Source organism: Ornithorhynchus anatinus, chromosome 1 (assembly GCF_004115215.2).
Source record: "Ornithorhynchus anatinus isolate Pmale09 chromosome 1, mOrnAna1.pri.v4, whole genome shotgun sequence".
Taxonomy (NCBI): domain Eukaryota; kingdom Metazoa; phylum Chordata; class Mammalia; order Monotremata; family Ornithorhynchidae; genus Ornithorhynchus; species Ornithorhynchus anatinus.
In genome coordinates, this window is record NC_041728.1 from 28,251,706 (window position 1) to 28,269,701 (window position 17,996).

General features: G+C 46.2%; 1 protein-coding gene across 1 annotated transcript in view; it reads right to left on the minus strand.

Annotated features, from left to right (window-relative positions):
• Positions 1 to 17,996, minus strand: part of ACOXL (acyl-CoA oxidase like) — a 230,536-nt gene that overhangs the window by 46,387 nt on the left and 166,153 nt on the right. Inside the window, 1 exon segment of the mRNA XM_029058162.2 lies at positions 12,066 to 12,153. Within this exon segment, the coding sequence (XP_028913995.2) occupies positions 12,066 to 12,153 (88 nt within the window).

Sequence of the window (17,996 nt, forward strand, 5' to 3'; positions counted from 1 at the left end):
AGCTGACAGTATTGAGGGAGATTACAGTCCAGAGGGCTATGCTAGCCAAATCCACACTTTCAGAAGAGAACCGCAAACCTCTTTCCATCTTAATTAGGGTAAACATATTTTTAAGGCGATTTTTTAAGTTCAGTGCTGACAGACAGTTAACCACCTGGAGAAGGCTGGCAGAAAATTTCATAGGTATCTCCTCAAGCCTGGGCGGTGGTAAAATCTAATGCATAGAGACTATATCTGATCTGATTACATTTTATTCATCCATTCAATCATATTTATTGAGCACTAACTGTGTGCAGAGCACTGTACTAAGCACTCGGAAAGTATAATTCAGCAATAAAGAGAGAAAATCCCTGCCCACAACAGGCCCACAGTCTAGAATGGGGGAGATAGGCATCAAAACAAGTGAACAGGCATCAACAGAATCAATATAAATAAATAGAATTATAGCTATGAATATAAATACACAAGTGCTGTGGGGCGGGGAGGTGGGTAGAGGAGGGGGGCAAGTCAGGGCGATGGGGAAGGGAGGGGGAGCTGAAGAAAAGGAGGACTTAGCCTGGAAGGCCTCCTGGAGGAGGGGAGCTCTCAGTAGGGCTTTGAAGAGGGGAAGAGAGTCAGTTTGGGGGAGGTGAGGAGGGAGGGCCTTCCGGGACAGTGGTAGGACGTGGGCCGGGGGTCGACGGCGGGATAGGCGAGAACGGGGGACGGTGGGGAGGTGAGCGATAGAGGAGCGGAGCGTGCGGGGTGGGCGGTAGAAAGAGAGAAGGGAGGTGAGATAGGAGGGGGCCGGGGGATGGAGAGCTTTGAAGCCAAGAGTGAGGAGCTTTTGCTTGATACGGAGGTTAATAAGCAACCACTGGAGATTTTTGAGGAGGGGGGTGACATGCCCAGCACAATGCTTGTCTCAGGGTAAAAGCTTAATGAATACCACAATAAGGTAATCTGACCTTCCATCTGTAGGGTTTCTTGTTCTGTCGGGTTGTCCTCTCCCAAGCATTTGGTACAGTGTTCTGTACATAGTAAGTGCTCAATAAATGCCATTTGTCGATTGATTGACTGTTTTGGTCATGTAATAATTTATAAAAGAATCCCACCTCTAAAATGGGAGAAGCCGCACAGCTACTGAAAAGAGCACGGGTCTGGGAGTCAGAGGACCTGAGTTCTAATTCCGGCTCTGCCACTTCATTCATTCATTCAATAATATTTATTGAGCGCTTACTATGTGCAGAGCACTGTCTGCTCTGTGATCTTGGACAAGCCATTTCACCTCTCTGTGCCTCAGTTACCTCAACCGCAAAATGGGGATTAAGCTGTGAGCCCTATGTGGGGTAGGGATTGTGACTAACCTGATTATCTTGTATGTACCCCAGTGCTTAATATGGCGCATGGCATATAGTAAGCACTTAACAAATACAATAAAAAAGTCATCTGTAAATTATGAGCCTAGGGTCAGAAGTTGCCTGGTTCTTGGATCTAGCAAGGTTCCTTTTTGGTTCTACAAAACCGGCAGAATTAGCGCTACAATTTCCAGGCTCGGTGAGAGGAATGTAGGTGGCTTTTTTTTTTCCTCCCAACATTCCTCACTGATTCTGAGGGGAAGTGACCTCCATGAGCCAAGATTTAATGAAATAGGTTGGAAGAGATTCCCCCCACCCCCTCACCAGCTCAAAGACTGGGGATCCAATTTAGGTTCCAGTCAACTCTCAAATCAGAGCTAAAAATGCCTGTGAAAGCACAGCAAAGAGGAACAAGGGATTGAGTTTTAGTTATGCTCTGGCCATTTGCAAGAAACAACACCCTTTATTTTAAACACCCATAGAAGCCCAATAGGCTAGTGAGTGATGTGTCTGTCAGAGAGTGAGTGTGGATGATTCAGAAGTCCCATTTATGAGCACACACATATCTTTGTGCAATAAAATCTAAGAAAGTCCTCAAAGTAACGTTTGACTATGTATCAAACCTGATCTCCTGAGATTCTTCAGGGAATCAATCAGTGGAATTTATCGAGCACTTACTGTACGCTCAGCATCGCTCTAAGCACTAAGATAAAGGGCATGGAAATGATTGTTTGATTTTGACATTCTCAGGACCCCAAAACCATAAAAATTCAGGGTTCTTTGCCCCAAACACAATGGTTTAATGTGAGATTTCAATTCCCGTAAGACTCTGGTCACCTCAGAAACACGAAGATAAATTCAGGAAAGCAAAAGAGCTTGTTGTCAGCAGTCAGTTGCCTTTTCTAATTTCTCTTCATAGTTCATTTTGGTTTTTGTGTGGGTGGTTCATGAGAACACAAAGGTTATTTACTAAATGTTTGCTGAGACTAGAAAAGTTTGTCCCCCACAAACCTAATTTCAGTTTGCATTTTAAATTCGTGTCACCAGTAAGCATGTTGTCTCCCTCACAGCTGTGGGGTGATTGACAGCAACAGTGGGAATAAAATGGCTCTGAGACAGTTAGCGTTTCAGTGCAAAATCTGAACTTCAAGGAATATGTTCCCTACAATCCCATTTCTCACTTCCACGATGAACTGCCGAGAGAGACACCTGTTAAAACACTTCCCATTCCTAGGCCGCATTCCTAGTGGGTGAATCACAATACCTAATTATCCTGAACAAATCTCCTTCGACTTTGTTCCTTCCTCTACTGCTGCAAGTGATTCGGGATATTATTTTGAAACTATTGTTTGAAAGAAGAAGGAGGAGGAGAAAGAGGAGGAGAAGAAAAAGGAGGAGAAGGAAAAGGAGGAGGAGGAAGAGAACGAGGAGAAGGAGCAGGAGAAGGAGGAGAAGGTGAAGAAGAAGAGGAGGAGGAGGAGGAGGACGAGAAGAAGAGGAGGAGGAGAAGAAGGAGAAGGAGAAGATGAAGAAGAAGAGGAGGATGAGAAGGTGAAGAACAAGAAGAAAAAAAGAGGAGGAGAAGAAGAGGAGGAGAAGGAGAAGAAGAAAAAGAAGAAGAAGGAAAGGCAGAGGAGGAGAGGATGAAGAGAAGGAGAAGGAAAAGAAGAAGAGGAGCAGGAGGAGAAGGAGAGGAAGAAAAAGAAGAAGGAGGAAAGGCGGAGGAGGAGAGGAGGAAGAAAAGGAGAAGGAAAAGAAGAAGAGGAGGAGGAGGAGGAGAAGAGGAGGAGGAGGAAAGGAGGAGGAGGAGGAGGTATGGAAGAAAAAGAAGAAGAGGAGGAGGAGGAGGAGGAGGACAGGAGAAGGAGGAAGACGAGGAGGAGGAGGAGGAGAAGAAGAGGAGGAGGAAGAGGAGAAGGGTTTATTCCTAGGGAGAGGAAGAGGAAGCGGGGAGGTTGATGAGTTGCGGGATGAATGAAAACAGGGTTGAGGAGGTGGTCAAGCTGTCTCTGCCTACTGTCTCTGTCTCTGTCAAGTTAGGGAAGCAGTGTGGCCCAGTGGAAGGAGCAGGGCCTGGGAGCAAGAGGACCTGGGTTCTAACCCCGCCTCCGCCACTTGTCTGCTGTGTGACCGTGGGTAAGTCACTTAACTTCCTTGGGTCTCAGTTCCCTCATCTGTAAAACGGGGATTCCATACCTGTTCTCCCTCCTACTTAGACTGTGAGTCTCACGTGGGACCTGAATATCTTGTATCTACCCCTCCGCTCAGTACAGAGCTTGGCTTATAGTAAATGCTTAACAAATACCATAATTAGAATGATTAAGAATCTTGCAAGAATGAAGATTTGTCACTGAGTTTTGTGGTCCAGCAAATAGGAACAGGTTGAAATTGTCTCCCATCCTGAATCTAATTCGAAAGGAAGAAAAAATGGAAAAGCAGCAGTACCCACTGGAAATTGCTTCCTACAGTTTCTCTCCTATGACGGACTTTAAAAAAAAAAGGCAATTGGCCTAGTGGATAGAGCACGGGCCTGAGAGTCAGAAGGACCTGAGTTCTAAGGACCTGAGTTCTAATCCTGGCTCTGGCACTTGTCTGCTACATGACGTTGGGTGAGTCACTTCACTTTTCTGGGCCTCAGCTGCCTCATCTGTAAAATGAGGTTTGAAAATGTGAGCACCAGGTGAAACGTGGACTGTATCCAACCTTGATTCTAACCCAACACTTAGTACAGTGCCTGGCACATAGTAACCGCTGAACCAGTACCATAAAAACGAACAAACAAAGAAAAACTTGTGCCAGTGAACCGTGAAGGACAGTAGGGAGATCACTGACTCACGGATCCCTATTTGCCTTGGGGATTTCTAACATACTACACTGTTTAATCATCATCAGTGGGATTTATTGAGTGCACACTGTGTGCAGAACACTGTTCTGAGCCCTTGGAAGTGTACAGTACAACGGCGTCGGTACCCACATTCCCTCCCCATAACAAGCTAGCAGTCTAGAAGACTTTAACCAGCAGAATTCAAGTTCCCCCAACAGATGAGTCTCACAGAGTTAAAAAAAAACAACTGAATTTTCCTTCCTTCAAAGTGGCCCTGATTCCGCACATCACTTGGGATTGGGCTTGAGTTATTTTTATCTGAGTTCTAAGGTGTGAGGCCCTTAGAGTTTCCAGTATTCTACCAGTCGTGAATACGGAGGGGAGAATCAAGCAGAGTCATACCCATTCCTTTCCTAGCTTGGGCAGTGGCTAGAGAGTGGAGGGCAATCTGCTACGAGTCCAAATTCACTTGTGCCGGGCAGCAGCAGCACGGTAGAAAGTTGGGGTCAGAGACTCGATTTTACTGCGCGGAAAAAGGCAGGGGTAACCGCTTCTGCATTTTTACCAAGAAAACTCTATGGATCCACTACCAGAACAATTGCGGATGGAGGTGGGACGTCTGGGAGAGACGTGTCCGTGGTGTCGCTACGGGTCAGAGACGACTCGACGGCATTAGACAAGACGAGGGATTGAGGAGCAATATTTCCCAACCATATTCCTTCACACTGCTCTTTCAATCAGAGCCGTTCCCCGATCTGCTTTAATCACACTTGCTTCGTGTCCCGCCACGGGGGGTAAAGTAGAGTTGGTATCCGAGAATGATCCTAGGAAGCCGTGTGGCCTAGTGGGGAGAGCACAGGGCTGGGAACCCGAAGACGTGGGTTCTAATCCCGGCTCCGTCACCTGCCTGCTGTGTGGCCTTGGGTGAGTCATGTACTTATGTACATATCTGTAATTTTTTTATTTATATGAAATTGATGGTATTTGTTAAGCGCTTACTAAGTGCCAGACACCGTTCTAAGCTCTGAGATAGATACAAGGTAATCAGGTTGGACACAGTCCCCGGCCCTCTTGGGGCTTCACACTCTTCATCTGCGTTTTACAGATGAGGTAACTGAGGCCCAAAGCAGTGAAGTGACTTGCCCAAGGTCACACAGCGGACAAGTGGCAGAGCCGGCATTAGAACCCATGAACTTCTGACTCCAGGCCCACGCTCTATCCACTCCACCTCGCGGCTCCCTTAATGAGTCTCCCCCTCTCTAAACTGTTAGTTCGTTGTGGCCGGGAATTGTACTCTCCCAAGCGTTTAGTTAAAAAAGAGTTTAAAAAAAAAAAGAAATTCGAAATTAGAAAAGGCAACTGACTGCTGACGACAAGCTCTTTTGCTTTCCTGAATTTATCTTTGTGTTTTTGAGGTGACCGGGGCCTTAGGGGAATTTAAAAGAGTTAAAAAAAAACCTGAATTTTCCTTCTTTCAAAGTGGCCCTGATTCCACACATCCCTTGGGATTGGGCTTGAGTTATTATTCTCTGAGCCGAAGGTATGAGGCCCCTCTCAGGGTTGGTTGCACCTGGAAAGTTTCCAGCCCTCTACCAGTCTCGGCTACGGGAGGGAGAGTCAAGCAGAGGCCCGTCCGTTCCGTTCCTAGCTCGGCCGGTGGCTAGCGAGTGACTCTGCACACGGTAAGCCGAAGCAGCGTGGCTTAGTGGCCGGACAGGCCCAGGAGTCAGACGGTCCTGCGTTCTAATCCCAGCGCTGCCACTTACGTGCTGTGTGGCCTTGGGCAAGTCACTTCACTTCTCTGTACCTCAGTTTCCTCATCTGGAAAATGGGGATTGAATACCTGTTCTCCTTTCTATTCATTCAATAGTATTTATTGAGCGCTTACGAGGTGCAGAGCACCTTACTAAGCACTCGGAATGGACAAATCGGTAACAGATAGGGACAGTCCCTGCCCTTTGACGGGCTTACGGTCTAATCGGGGGAGATGAATAGACAAGAACAATAGCAATAAATAGAACCTTCTACTTAGACGATGAGCCCCGTGGGAGACGGGGACTTTATCCAACCCAATTGGATACAGAGCGGGCGCTTAAACAAATACCACGGTGATCATCCATCGAGATCTGTTCCCAAAACTTTGGAGGAAGATGACATTTCTTTATTTCTTTACATTAAGCCCTACTCAGCTTCTGGTTAACCTTTTGGATCAATGGGTAATTCAGAGCCTAATATCACAATATTAATAAGGTTGGCATTTGTTAAGCGCTTACTATGTGCAGAGCACTGTTCTAAGCGCTGAGGTAGATACAAGGTAATCGGGTTGTCGCCCGTGAGGCTCACAGCCTCAATCCCCATTTTACAGATGAGGTAACTGAGGCCCAGAGAAGTGAAGTGACTTGCCCGCAGCCACACAGCTGACAAGTGGCAGAGCCAGAATTCGAACCCATGACCTCTGACTCCCAAACCCAGGCTCTTTCCGCTGAGCCGCGTAAATGAGGAGTTGTGGCGTAATTATGAAGCTTTGAAAGGGGCTACCGAAGTTGAAGTTTGTTCTGCTGTGTTGGTAGCTTTTCAACTTTAGTGAAAACTTGGTAAGAATAATATTAATAATAATTGTGGTATTTGTTGAGAGCTTACTTTGTGCCAAGCACTGAACTAAGCGCTGGAGTAGACACAAGATAATCAGGTCCCTTAATGAGCTCGCAATCTATATAGCAGGAAGAACAGGTACTAGATTGGACGGTAGCGTCCCTCTGGCCCTTTTTTTGTTTTAATGGTATCTGTTAAGCACTTACTATGTTCCAGGCACTGTACTGAGCGCTGGGGTAGAATCAAGCGAATCAGGTATTTTACAGTCCACGTCCCATTTGGAATTCACAGTCTTAATGCCCACTTTACTGATGAGGTAACTGAGGCCCAGAGAAGCTGAGTATATTGTCCAAGTCACACAGCAGACAAGTAGCAGAACAGAGATTAGAACCCAGGTCCTTCTGACTTCCAGGCCCGTGCTCTTTCCACTAGGCCATGTTGCTTGTCCTCAAGAAGGAGCTCACGGCAGACCAGCTCTTTCTGAACATCTCTTCACGTTTGGAACTCTTCTTTCCAGGCAAGTCTTCCTCAGTCAGTTTTCATAATTACATTTGCTGCCTTTAAAGTCGATGTAGAACTTCTTCGTCTCCAAACCTGAGCTACCGTTAGAGAGAACTTAACTTATTCCCGCGTTCCGGCATCAGGCCGTGGTGCGCTGGAATTGCCTAGGTGTCAAACGACAACAGAAGCAGCTTGCCCTAGTAGAAAGAACACGGGCCTGGGAGTCGTAGATCTGGGTTCTAATCCCGGCTCCGCCACTCGCCCGCTGTGTGACCTTGGGCATGTCACTTCATTTCCCTATCCCTCAGTTACCTGATCTGTAAAATGGGAGCCCCTTACGGGACAGGGACTGTGTCCGACCTGATTACTTTGTATCTATCCTAGGACTTGGCACAATGCCTGGCCCACAGTAAGTGCTTAACAAATGCCAATAAAAACAGCGTGGCTCAGTGGAAAGTGCCCGGGCTTGGGAGTCAGAGGTCATGGGTTCGACTCCCGGCTCTGCCACTTGTCAGCTGTGTGACTGTGGGCGAGTCACTTCACTTCTCTCTGCCTCAGTTCCCTCATCTGGAAAATGGGGATTAACTGTGAGCCTCACGTGGGACATCCTGATGACCCTGTACCTACCCCAGCGCTTAGAACAGTGCTCTGCACATAGTAAGCGCTTAACAAATACCAACATTATTATTATTATTGTTAAAAAAAAACTTGGCCGATGTTGGAGTGTGTCTTGGGGTTGACTCTAACCTGGGGTATCCCTGTAATAGAAGTTTGGGGGATACAAAAGAGGAGTGAAAAACACAGCCCCCACTCTTGAGTAGCTTCCAATCTTGGGAAAACCTTTTCCTCCCTTGGTAACTTTCCATGATAAATTGGAAACACTCTGACCCTGTCTCGTGCCTAACTCCCCACGAGAAGCAGCATGGCCCAGTGGATAAACCCGGGCCCGGGAGTCAGGAGGACATGGGTTCTAATCCCCTTTCTGCCACCTGTCTGCTGCAAGAACTTGGGCAAGTCACTTCACTTCTCTCTGCCTCAGTTGCCTCATCTGTAGAATGGGGATGAAGACTGTGAGCCCCATGTGGGACTGTGTCCAAGCCGATCTGCTTGTATTCACTGCAGCGCTTAGTACGGTGCCTGACACATAATAAGCGCTTTACAAATACCACAGTTATTTTTTAATCACTATCCCGTAGAACGAGAGTCTCCTCCTATAAGGGGGAGAGTCTTAAAGACTTGTCGGAGCTGAAGCATCTTGTCCTTCCAGACCTACGAGTGAGGTCATAACACAGACAGGATGATGATCACTACGCTCTGGTAAGTTATTCCCGAAGAAGACAAATGCCAAAAACCTGAGACCAAATTACAGTTGCTGCTGTTCCTATAAAGGATGGCATTATTAGCTGTGGGGAAAACAGGCTTTTGCTGAAAATGCTGATGGCACCCGGGGCATTCAAACAAATGGCCGAGGCCTGGAATGTGGAAATTATGTTTTAATAATAAATGCGATTGGATTTTCCACAGCAAAGGAGCGTACTATTGTTTGGAACAAATACGATCTCTTGGGAGCTCTAAAATTAATTCTCTGATATTTAGAAATTGTCAGTAGTATACATTCTAATTATATTCACATCCGTTCTTTAATGGCAACATCCCAAATTTCTTTGTTAATTCATTGGGTACCCCAGAAGGAGTATCTTGCTGGATTTCACTAACGTGGACCTTCCACGACAAGGCACAGAAATGAACCCAGCAAATTCTGGAGGGGGTGAAAAAGCGATGGAGGGGATCGGGTGTTTAAAATGGGTAATTTCGATTTTATTTGGGTATCGTAAACCCAGAGGGTCTGAAAACACCATGACTCTACAGCTTTATTATCACTGCCACGATTTCTAGGGCAAGATAAAAATACCACGGAAAACGAATAATTTATCACTGTGGTGCTATGTGTCAGTATTGAAGTCTTTGGAGACTTCTTAACATTTTTATTTTAAACTTCCTCTTCCCAGCTTCCCGGTGACAACTGAACATTCCTGCTGCATTTGGTCCTAATGAAAGAGACAGATTCTCGGGACTGTCTTGCCGTGAGGCTCTCTAAAGGCTTGTCTTGCTAGACTAGAGCTTGAACTCTTTCTTCTGCTTCATCAAATTATTTTTCAGAAATCTCCAAAGTCGTTATCTGGGCTCTGATCACTTATATCGAACTAACTACTCTCTTCTTTTTGACACAGTTCCCCTTAGTTGTCTTTGGGAGATTTTTTCCTTCTAGTTTGGCTTTAACAGCGGCTGAGATCAATTCTTCATCGATGACGGTGGTTTATATGATAATAACAGTGTCTGTTCGGTGCACACTATGTGCTCTTTGTTTAGGATATTTGTTTCAAGCACGTACTATGTGCCAAGCACTGTACCAAGTGCTGGGAGAGATGAAATGAAATCAGAATGGATACCGGACCTATCCCACATGGGATTAGTGTTCTAAATAGGAGATAGGACAGGGATTGAATTCTCATTTTACAGATGAGGAAACTGAGGCACAGAGAAATGAAGCGCTTTGCCCAGGGTCACACAGCAGGCAACGGGTAGAGATGGGGTAAGAACCCAGGTCCTCCAAGTTCAGCCAGCTTTTGAGGATTCCTTTATTCAGACCCTCATTTCTGGCTCCTAGTGAAACTCAGTTTTCAGCTTATTTCTACATTTCCTTCCATTCCAGATCCTTGAATTGTGCCATGGCTGATGTTCTAATTTTTCTTCCGTTTCTTGACAGGCTTGAGTTTGTATTGGCAAATTTGCTGAAAATGTTTCATCCGTCAATCAGTGGTATTTATCACGCACAGAACATTGTACTAAGCGTTTGGGAGAGTACAATCCAGTAAGAATGATAGACACAATCCCTGCCTTCAAGGGAGCTCACTCATTAGGAACTCTGAATGAACCCGGTGTGCTTGACGTGAATGGAGAGGGAGGGCATCAACCCAGTTGCCAAGGTTGACAAGCACTCGGTACAGTGCTCGGGACTCAGTATGTACTCAGTTAAGTACTCAACCATGGACTGATAGAGAAGCAGCATGGCGTAGTCGATAGAGCTCAGGCCTGGGAGGCAGAAGGTCATGGGTTCTAATCCCAGCTCTGCCACTTGTCTTCTGTGTGACCTTAGGCAAGTCACTTCACTTCTCTGACTCAGTTACCTCATCTGAAAAATGGGGATCGAGACTGTGAGCCCCACATGTGTCCAACCCGATTGGCTTATAATAATAATAATAATAATGTTGGTATTTGTTAAGCGCTTACTATGTGCCGAGCACTGTTCTAAGCGCTGGGGTAGACACAGGGGAATCGGGTTGTCCCACGTGGGGCTCACAGTCTTCATCCCCATTTTACAGATGAGGTAACTGAGACACAGAGAAGTGAAGTGACTCGTCCACAGTCACCCAGCTGACAAGTGGCAGAGCTGGGATTCGAACTCATGACCTCTGACTCCAAAGCCCGTGGTCTTTCCACTGAGCCATCTCAGCACTTAGTGCAGTGCCTATCAAATAGTGAGCACTTAACAAATACCATTATTGTTATTATCATCATTAATAACCTCTGATATTGTGTGTGTGTATATATATATATATATATTTTTGTGCTTCTGGCATCCTCAGGCTCTTGGCATCTGTCAACCGGTCAGACAATCATATTTATTGAGCACTTAATGTGTGCAGAGCACTCTTGGGAGGATCCAATATAACAATATAACAGACATATTCCCTCCGCTCAATGAGTTTACGTCTAGAGGGAGAGACAGACATTAATAGAAATAAATAAAATTCCAGATATGTACATTAGTGCTGTGGGGCTGGGAAGGAGGATGAATAAAGGGAAAAAGTCTAGGCGACACAGAAGGGAGTGAGAGAACAGGAAACTTAGTCAGGGAAGGCCTCTTGGAGGAGATGAGCCCCATTTAAACGCTCACAGTAAGCGCTTCACAAATACCATCATTATTATTCAGTAGCAGTTTGATGTGGAACAGGGACTGGGTCAGCTTGATCAACTTGTATCTACCCCAGCACTTAGAACAGAGGCTGTCACATAGTGAGCGCTTAACAAATACCATTTTAAAAATGCCATCATTTCTTGTAACACTTTCTCCCTTTGAGATCCCACTGTGGCTATACAGTCCGTGCAAAGTTGTCCTTGGCTCAACTCCTCATCACCTGCCTCTCCCCCTTTCCGTCTAAAATGCCCACGTTTCCCTGAATGGAAATAAAAGCCCAACCCACCAGCTCCTTGTTCTCTGTTTGGCATTAAATGAGAGAGATTTTATTTATTAATCTAAGGTGACTTTTTTTGTTCAGTAGGAGTCAAAAATCACACATTGAAAATTAAATATTTACCTAGGAATATGTTTAACGAATTGAATTCATGATCTTTTATTTATATCGTTACTGGGTCATGTAACTATTTTTTAATCATCATTTTTCAGTTATATCATTTTGGTCAATTTTCTTGGATCTTGGGAATGCAGAAGGAGCGTGGCCTGGTGGATAGAGCACAGGGCCTGGGAGTCAGAAGGACCTGGGTTCTAATCCCAGCTCCACCACTTGTCTGCTGTGTGACCTTGGGCAAGTCACTTCACTTCTCTGGGCCTCAGTTATCTCATCTGTAAAATGGCAATTAAGACCGCGAGCCCCACGTGGGAAAGAGACTAGTATCCAACCTGGTTAACTTGAATCTACCCCAGCGCTTAGAGCAGTGCCTGGAACATAGTAAGCGCTTAAATACCCTTATTATTATTACTAATTATAATTCAATAAACAGCAACTGACCTCGGTGGATATGTGCCAGAGCCAGGGTTGTGACGTGGTGGAGGCATGAATTCCAAGCGCTGAAGAAATCTTCCTTCCTGATTTTCACCTGGCAGATTAAAAAGAGGGAAAAGAGCTACTTGAGAACTCCAGTTATTTGGCATTAGGGGCCCAAGGAGGACCAATAAATCCTCCAGGAATTTCTCACTGCAAAAGAGGCGGGAGACAGTCAATCGATGCTATTTATTGAGCGCTTTACTGTGTGCGGAGAACTGTACTAAGCGCTTGGAAGAGTACGATACGACAGGGTTGGCAGGCACGTTCCCTGCCCGCAACGACAAGGGGGCGAAAGCAAATTCCGTGTCAAGGGCTGCAAATAAGGGGCTCTTTGGGTGCCCATGCGGCAGTCGAGACTTTGAATCTTATCTTTGGCCTTTCCATCGCATGCAATCAGTCAATCAACGGGGCTGATTTGAGCGCTTACTGTGTGGAGGGCACCGCGCTAAGCTTTCGGAAGAGTGCACGAGAGTTAGAAGACATAATTAATCAGTCAATGAATGGTATTAATCAATCAATCAGTGGTATAGATTGAGATCTTACTGTGTGCAGGGCGTTGTGCTAAGTGTTTGGGAAAGTACACTATTATAATAATAATGATGGCCTTTGTTGAGCGCTATGTGCCTAACACTGTTCTAAGCGCTGGGGTAGATACAAGGTCAGGAGGTTGTCCCACGTGGGGCTCACGGTCTTAATCCCCAGAAAACAGTCAATTAACCAGTGTTATTTATCGAGGGCTTACTGGGTGCAGGACTGTACTAAGCACTTAGGAGAGGACACTAGAATTAGAATACATAATCAGTTAACCATCCAATCTACGGTATTCATTGAGTGCTTACTGTGTGCAGGGCACTGTACTAAGCACTTAGGAGAGTGCGATAGAGTTAGAAGACACAATCCATTAATCTCTCAATCGATGCTATGTATTCAGCACTTACTCTCGGAAGAGCACTCCAGAGAGAGTCCAAAACAGTGTCTTTCACCATCAGTGGTGCCTTCCAGTTCTCTAGACTGGAAGCTCATTGTGTGGGTGAATGTGTCTGTCTATTGTTGTTCTGTACTCTCCCAAGCGCTTAGTACAGTGCTCTGCACACAGGAAGCAGTTAATATGATTGAAGGAATGAACGAATGAATGCAGGAGAGCTGCAAAGACAAACAGCGGCCTGGTCTTGCAATGATTTTACTCTGGTGTTTTTGCAACTAAGAAATTTGGGATCCGTAACACATTTCTAATATCAATCAATCAGTTCTATTTGTTGAGTGCTTACCGTGGGCAGGGCACTGTACTAAGCACTTGGGAGATACGATATAATAATGAAGATATTTGTTAAGCGCTTACTATAATGATAATAATGATGGTATTTGTTAAGCGCTTACTATGTGCCAGGCACTGTACTGTGTCAAGTACCGTTCTAAGCGCTGGAGTAGATTCATAAATTCATTCAAATGGATTTATTGAGTGTTTACTGTGTGCAGAGCACTGTACTAAGCACTTGGAAAGTACAATTCAGCAACAAGTAGAGACAATCCCTACCCAACAACGGGCTCACAGTCTAAATTAAACAGGTTGGAAACAGTCCCTGTCCCACATGGGGCTCATAGTCTTAATCCCCATTTTACAAATGAGGTAATAATAATAATAATAATGTTAGTATTTGTTAAGCACTTACTACATGCACAGCACTGTTCTAAGTGCTGGGGTAGATACAGGATAATCAGCTTGTCCCACGTGACACTCACAGTCTTCATCCTCATTTTACAGATGAGGTAACTGAGGCCCAGAGAAGTGAAGTGACTTGTCCACAGTCACACAGCTGACAAGTGGCAGATCCGGAATTCGAACCCATGACCTCTGACTCCAAGCCCGGGCTCTTTCCACTGAGCCACGCCGCAAGTGAAGTGATTGCCCACGGTCATCTATCAGACAGGTGGCGGGGAATTAGAACCCAGGTCCTTCTGACTCCCAGGCCCAGACACAGGCTCTAGCCACTAGGCCAACGATACACCACACATTCCCTGTCCACACCGAGTTTACAATACTTTCCCATTCTCCATTTATCATGCTGATACCACTGTCTGAAAAACTGCTATGCTTGACGTACTTTCCTTTTTTTTTATAAACAAAGGGAATTTGGGTTGGATTGAGTAAGGCGGGTGAGGGGAAAAGAAAGGAACCACAGGGAAACGGTCTGAAAAAAGAACCAAGACAAGAACTCAGGTCTGGGAGAAACGGCCTAGGAGACGGAAATAGAAAATCGTAAAACCAACGGGACAGAGTAACTTTATTCCTGGGGATTTTCCAGCCAGGAACTGGGACAGCTGATCCTGGCCAAGACAGTTAACACCCAAGTTTCCATTTCTTTAGCTGTCATTCGCTTTGTGGACAAGGAAAGTGACTACCAATTCTGCCGTACTCTCTCCAGCGCTTAGTACAGTGCTCTTCACACAGTAAGCGCTCAATACATACGATTGATTGATTAATTTCGGGCATGGTCTCAGCCCGCAAGGGGTTCATGATCCAAAAGGGAGAAAAGAGGGACAAACATCCCAGGAATGGAAACAAGAAAGGAAAAAAAAAGCTCATCGTGGACAGAGAATGTGACTACCAACTCTGTTGTACTGTACTCTCACAAATGCTTAGTACAATGCTCTGCAGAGTAAGCGGTCAATAAATTCCACCGATGACGGGGTGGCCCTCTGGCCTTGAGCTCATGGTTTCCTAATCTAAACTTGTAATCTTATTTTGAGGGGTTGGGGTTGGAAACACTTGAATGGAAAGTTAACGCGTTCATCCTTCGGCCGCTTCACTATTAGAGAAACAACGTGGCTAAGTGGAAAGGGCACGGGCTTGGGAGTCAGAGGATGTGGGTTCTAATCCTTGCTCCACCACTTGTCTGCCGTGTGACCTTGGGTCAGTCATTTCACTTCCTTGTGCCTCAGCTACCTCATCTGTAAAATGGGGATTAAGGTTATGAGCCCCATGGGGGACAAATTGATTACCTTGTATCTACCCTAGTGCTTAGAACAGTGCTTGGCACATAACACGCACTTAACAAATACCATGATCATTATTATTGTTATTATTATTATTATTTCATCCCTCGCTTGACTCATGATCATTAGGTGGCCTTAATTTCTTTAATTCGGGGTCATGAATTCACCTGTTGGTAAAATCGTTCTCCTTTTCTTTTTTAGGGTATTTGTTCAGCACTTCCTATGTGCCAGGCACTGTCCTAAGCACTGGGGATACAAGCTAATCAGGTTGGGCGCAGTCTATGTCCCACGTGGGGCTCACAGGCCCCATTTTACAGATGAGGAAACTGAGGCACCACAAAGATCTCGAGAAGCAGCGTTGCCTTGTGGAGAGAGCACGGGCTTGGGAGTCAGAAGGACCCGGGTTCTAATCTCAGCTCTGTCACTTGTCTGCTGGGTGATCCGAAGGAAGTCACTTCACCTTTCTGTGCCTCAGTTCCCTCATCTGTAAAATGGCGATTAAGACTCTGAGCTCCTTGTAGGCCAGGGACTGTCTCCAACATGATTTAATTGTATCCACCCTATGGTAATAATAATAATAATTATTACGGTACTGGCTAAGCACTTACTATGCACTGGGGTAGATACGAGTTAGACTGGACACAGTCCTCACATTGGGCTCATCCTCTTATCCTTGTTTTCCAGATGAGGCAATTGAGGCCCTGAGAAATGAGTGACTTGGCCAGGGTCACCCAGTAGACATGTGGGATTAGAACCCAGGACCTTCTCCCTGCCAGGCCCGTGCTCAATCCATTAAGCCATGCTTCCCACCCTAGTTCTTGGCACACAGTAAGCGCTTAACAAAGGCCACTGATATTATTATTATCATTCATTAAAACCAGCAAGGCTCTCAGCTGTCCGTGCTGTAACGTCCTTAGCGAAGGAGCGGGCCCGGAAAACGGGGGTGTTGTCAGGGTTTCCCCAACGGCCGCGTCTCTTCTGCGACTTGTGGTGACATGAGCGAAGGAGGTACTTCCATTCTGGATCCTGGCTGCCTTAATACGGTTCACCGGGTCGCCAATTAAAAGAAACCCGAGGAAAAGGTCGAAAGAGTGTCGAGAGCTCGGGGAACGAACGGGACCTGGCGTGTCCGCGTCGTCTGATAAGGGCAATCTCAGGGAGGAGGCCGGGGTCCTCTCACGCTGAGGTGGCCGTCACCTTTCACTGCCGAGTTAGAAGAGCCAGTTAGAACCGGCTCGTGTTGACTCCCTTTGCTTCTGCCAGATGGAGGGAGCGGGGAGAGGAGAAGCTTGTAGAAGCCCCTCCGAAACAACCGGGAGAGGAGGCTAGTGGTCACTGTCAAGCGATGGATCGGTCGATGATATTTATTGGAGAAGCAGCGCGGCGCAGTGGATAGGGCACAGGCCTGGGAATCAGAAGGTCTTGGGTTCTAATCCCAGCTCCGCCACTTGCCTGCTGTGTGACCCTGGGCAAGTCACTTCACTTCTCTGTGCTGAAGTTACCTCATCTGTAAAATGGGAATTAAGACTGTGAGCCCCATGTGGGACAGGGACTGTGTCCAACCTGGTTTGCTTGTATCCACCCCAGTGCTTAGAACAGTTCCCGGCACATAGTTAAGTCCTTAACAAATACCATAATTATTATTATTGCACATTTACTGTGTGCAGAGTGTGGTACTATGTGCTTGGGAACATACAGTAGAGTTGGTGGATAAGATTCCAACCCACAAGGAGCTTTCAGTCTAAGGGGGGATAGACAGACATCAAAAGAAATGAGAGACGGGGGAAATGGTAGAGTGTAAGAATACGTACCTAAGTCCTGTGAGGATGGAGGAGATTATCGAAGTGCTTAAGGGGTGCACAATCAAGCACACAGGCAACACAGAATGGGGAATAAGGATTTAGTCACGGAAGGCCTCTTGGAGATGTGATATTTCCAGGCTGATTACGAGAAACTGATCACCAGGAGGATGTGTCCCCACTCCCCAAGAATCTCCAGTGGTTGCCCGACCGCCTCCGCATCGAATAGAAACTCGGCTTTAAAGCAGTCAAACCCCTTGCCCCCTCCTCTTTCACCTCACTACCCTCCTATTACAACTCAGCCCGCACACTTCGCTCCTCTAATGCTAACCTTCTCACTCTGCCTCCACCTCGTCTATCTCACCGCTGACCTCTCACCCACGTCCTGCCCCTGGCCTGGAGCACCCTCCCTCTTCATAGCCAACAGACGATCACTCTCCCCGCCTCAGAGTCTTATCGGAAGGCCCATCTCCTCCAAGAGGCCTTCCCTGACTAAGCCCCCCTTTCCTCTTCTCCCACTCCCTTCTGTGTCACCCTGAATTCCTCCTTTGATTCACCCCACCCCCCAGCCCCACAGCACTTATTTAATTTATTTATTATATTGTCTGTCCTCCCCTCTAGACTATAAACTAATTTTTTGTTTTTGTTCTTCTTCGCCCGCTCCCCTCAGCATCTCCCCGACTCCCTTTACTAATCCCCCCTCCCAGTCCCGTGGCAGTTACATATATATGTCATTTATTCATTTCTATTAATGCCTGCCTCCCCATCTAGAACATAAGCTCAATGCGGGCAAGGACTGTGTCTGTTCACTGTTACACTGTACTCTCCCAAGCACTTAGTACAGTGCTTTGCACACACTAAGTGCTCAATAAATAAGATTGAATGAATGAATGAATGATTGAGTGAATGTGTCAGGCACTGTACTAAGCTCTAGAGTAGATACCTGTAGGCAGGGAACCTGTCTTTCAACTCTGCTATTTTGTACTTTCCCAAGCGCTCAGTACGGTACTCCGTACTCCCAAAGCCTTGTTGAAGGCCCATCTCCTCCAAGAAGCCTTCCCTGACTAAACCCTCCTTTCCTCTTCTCTCACTCCCTTTTGCG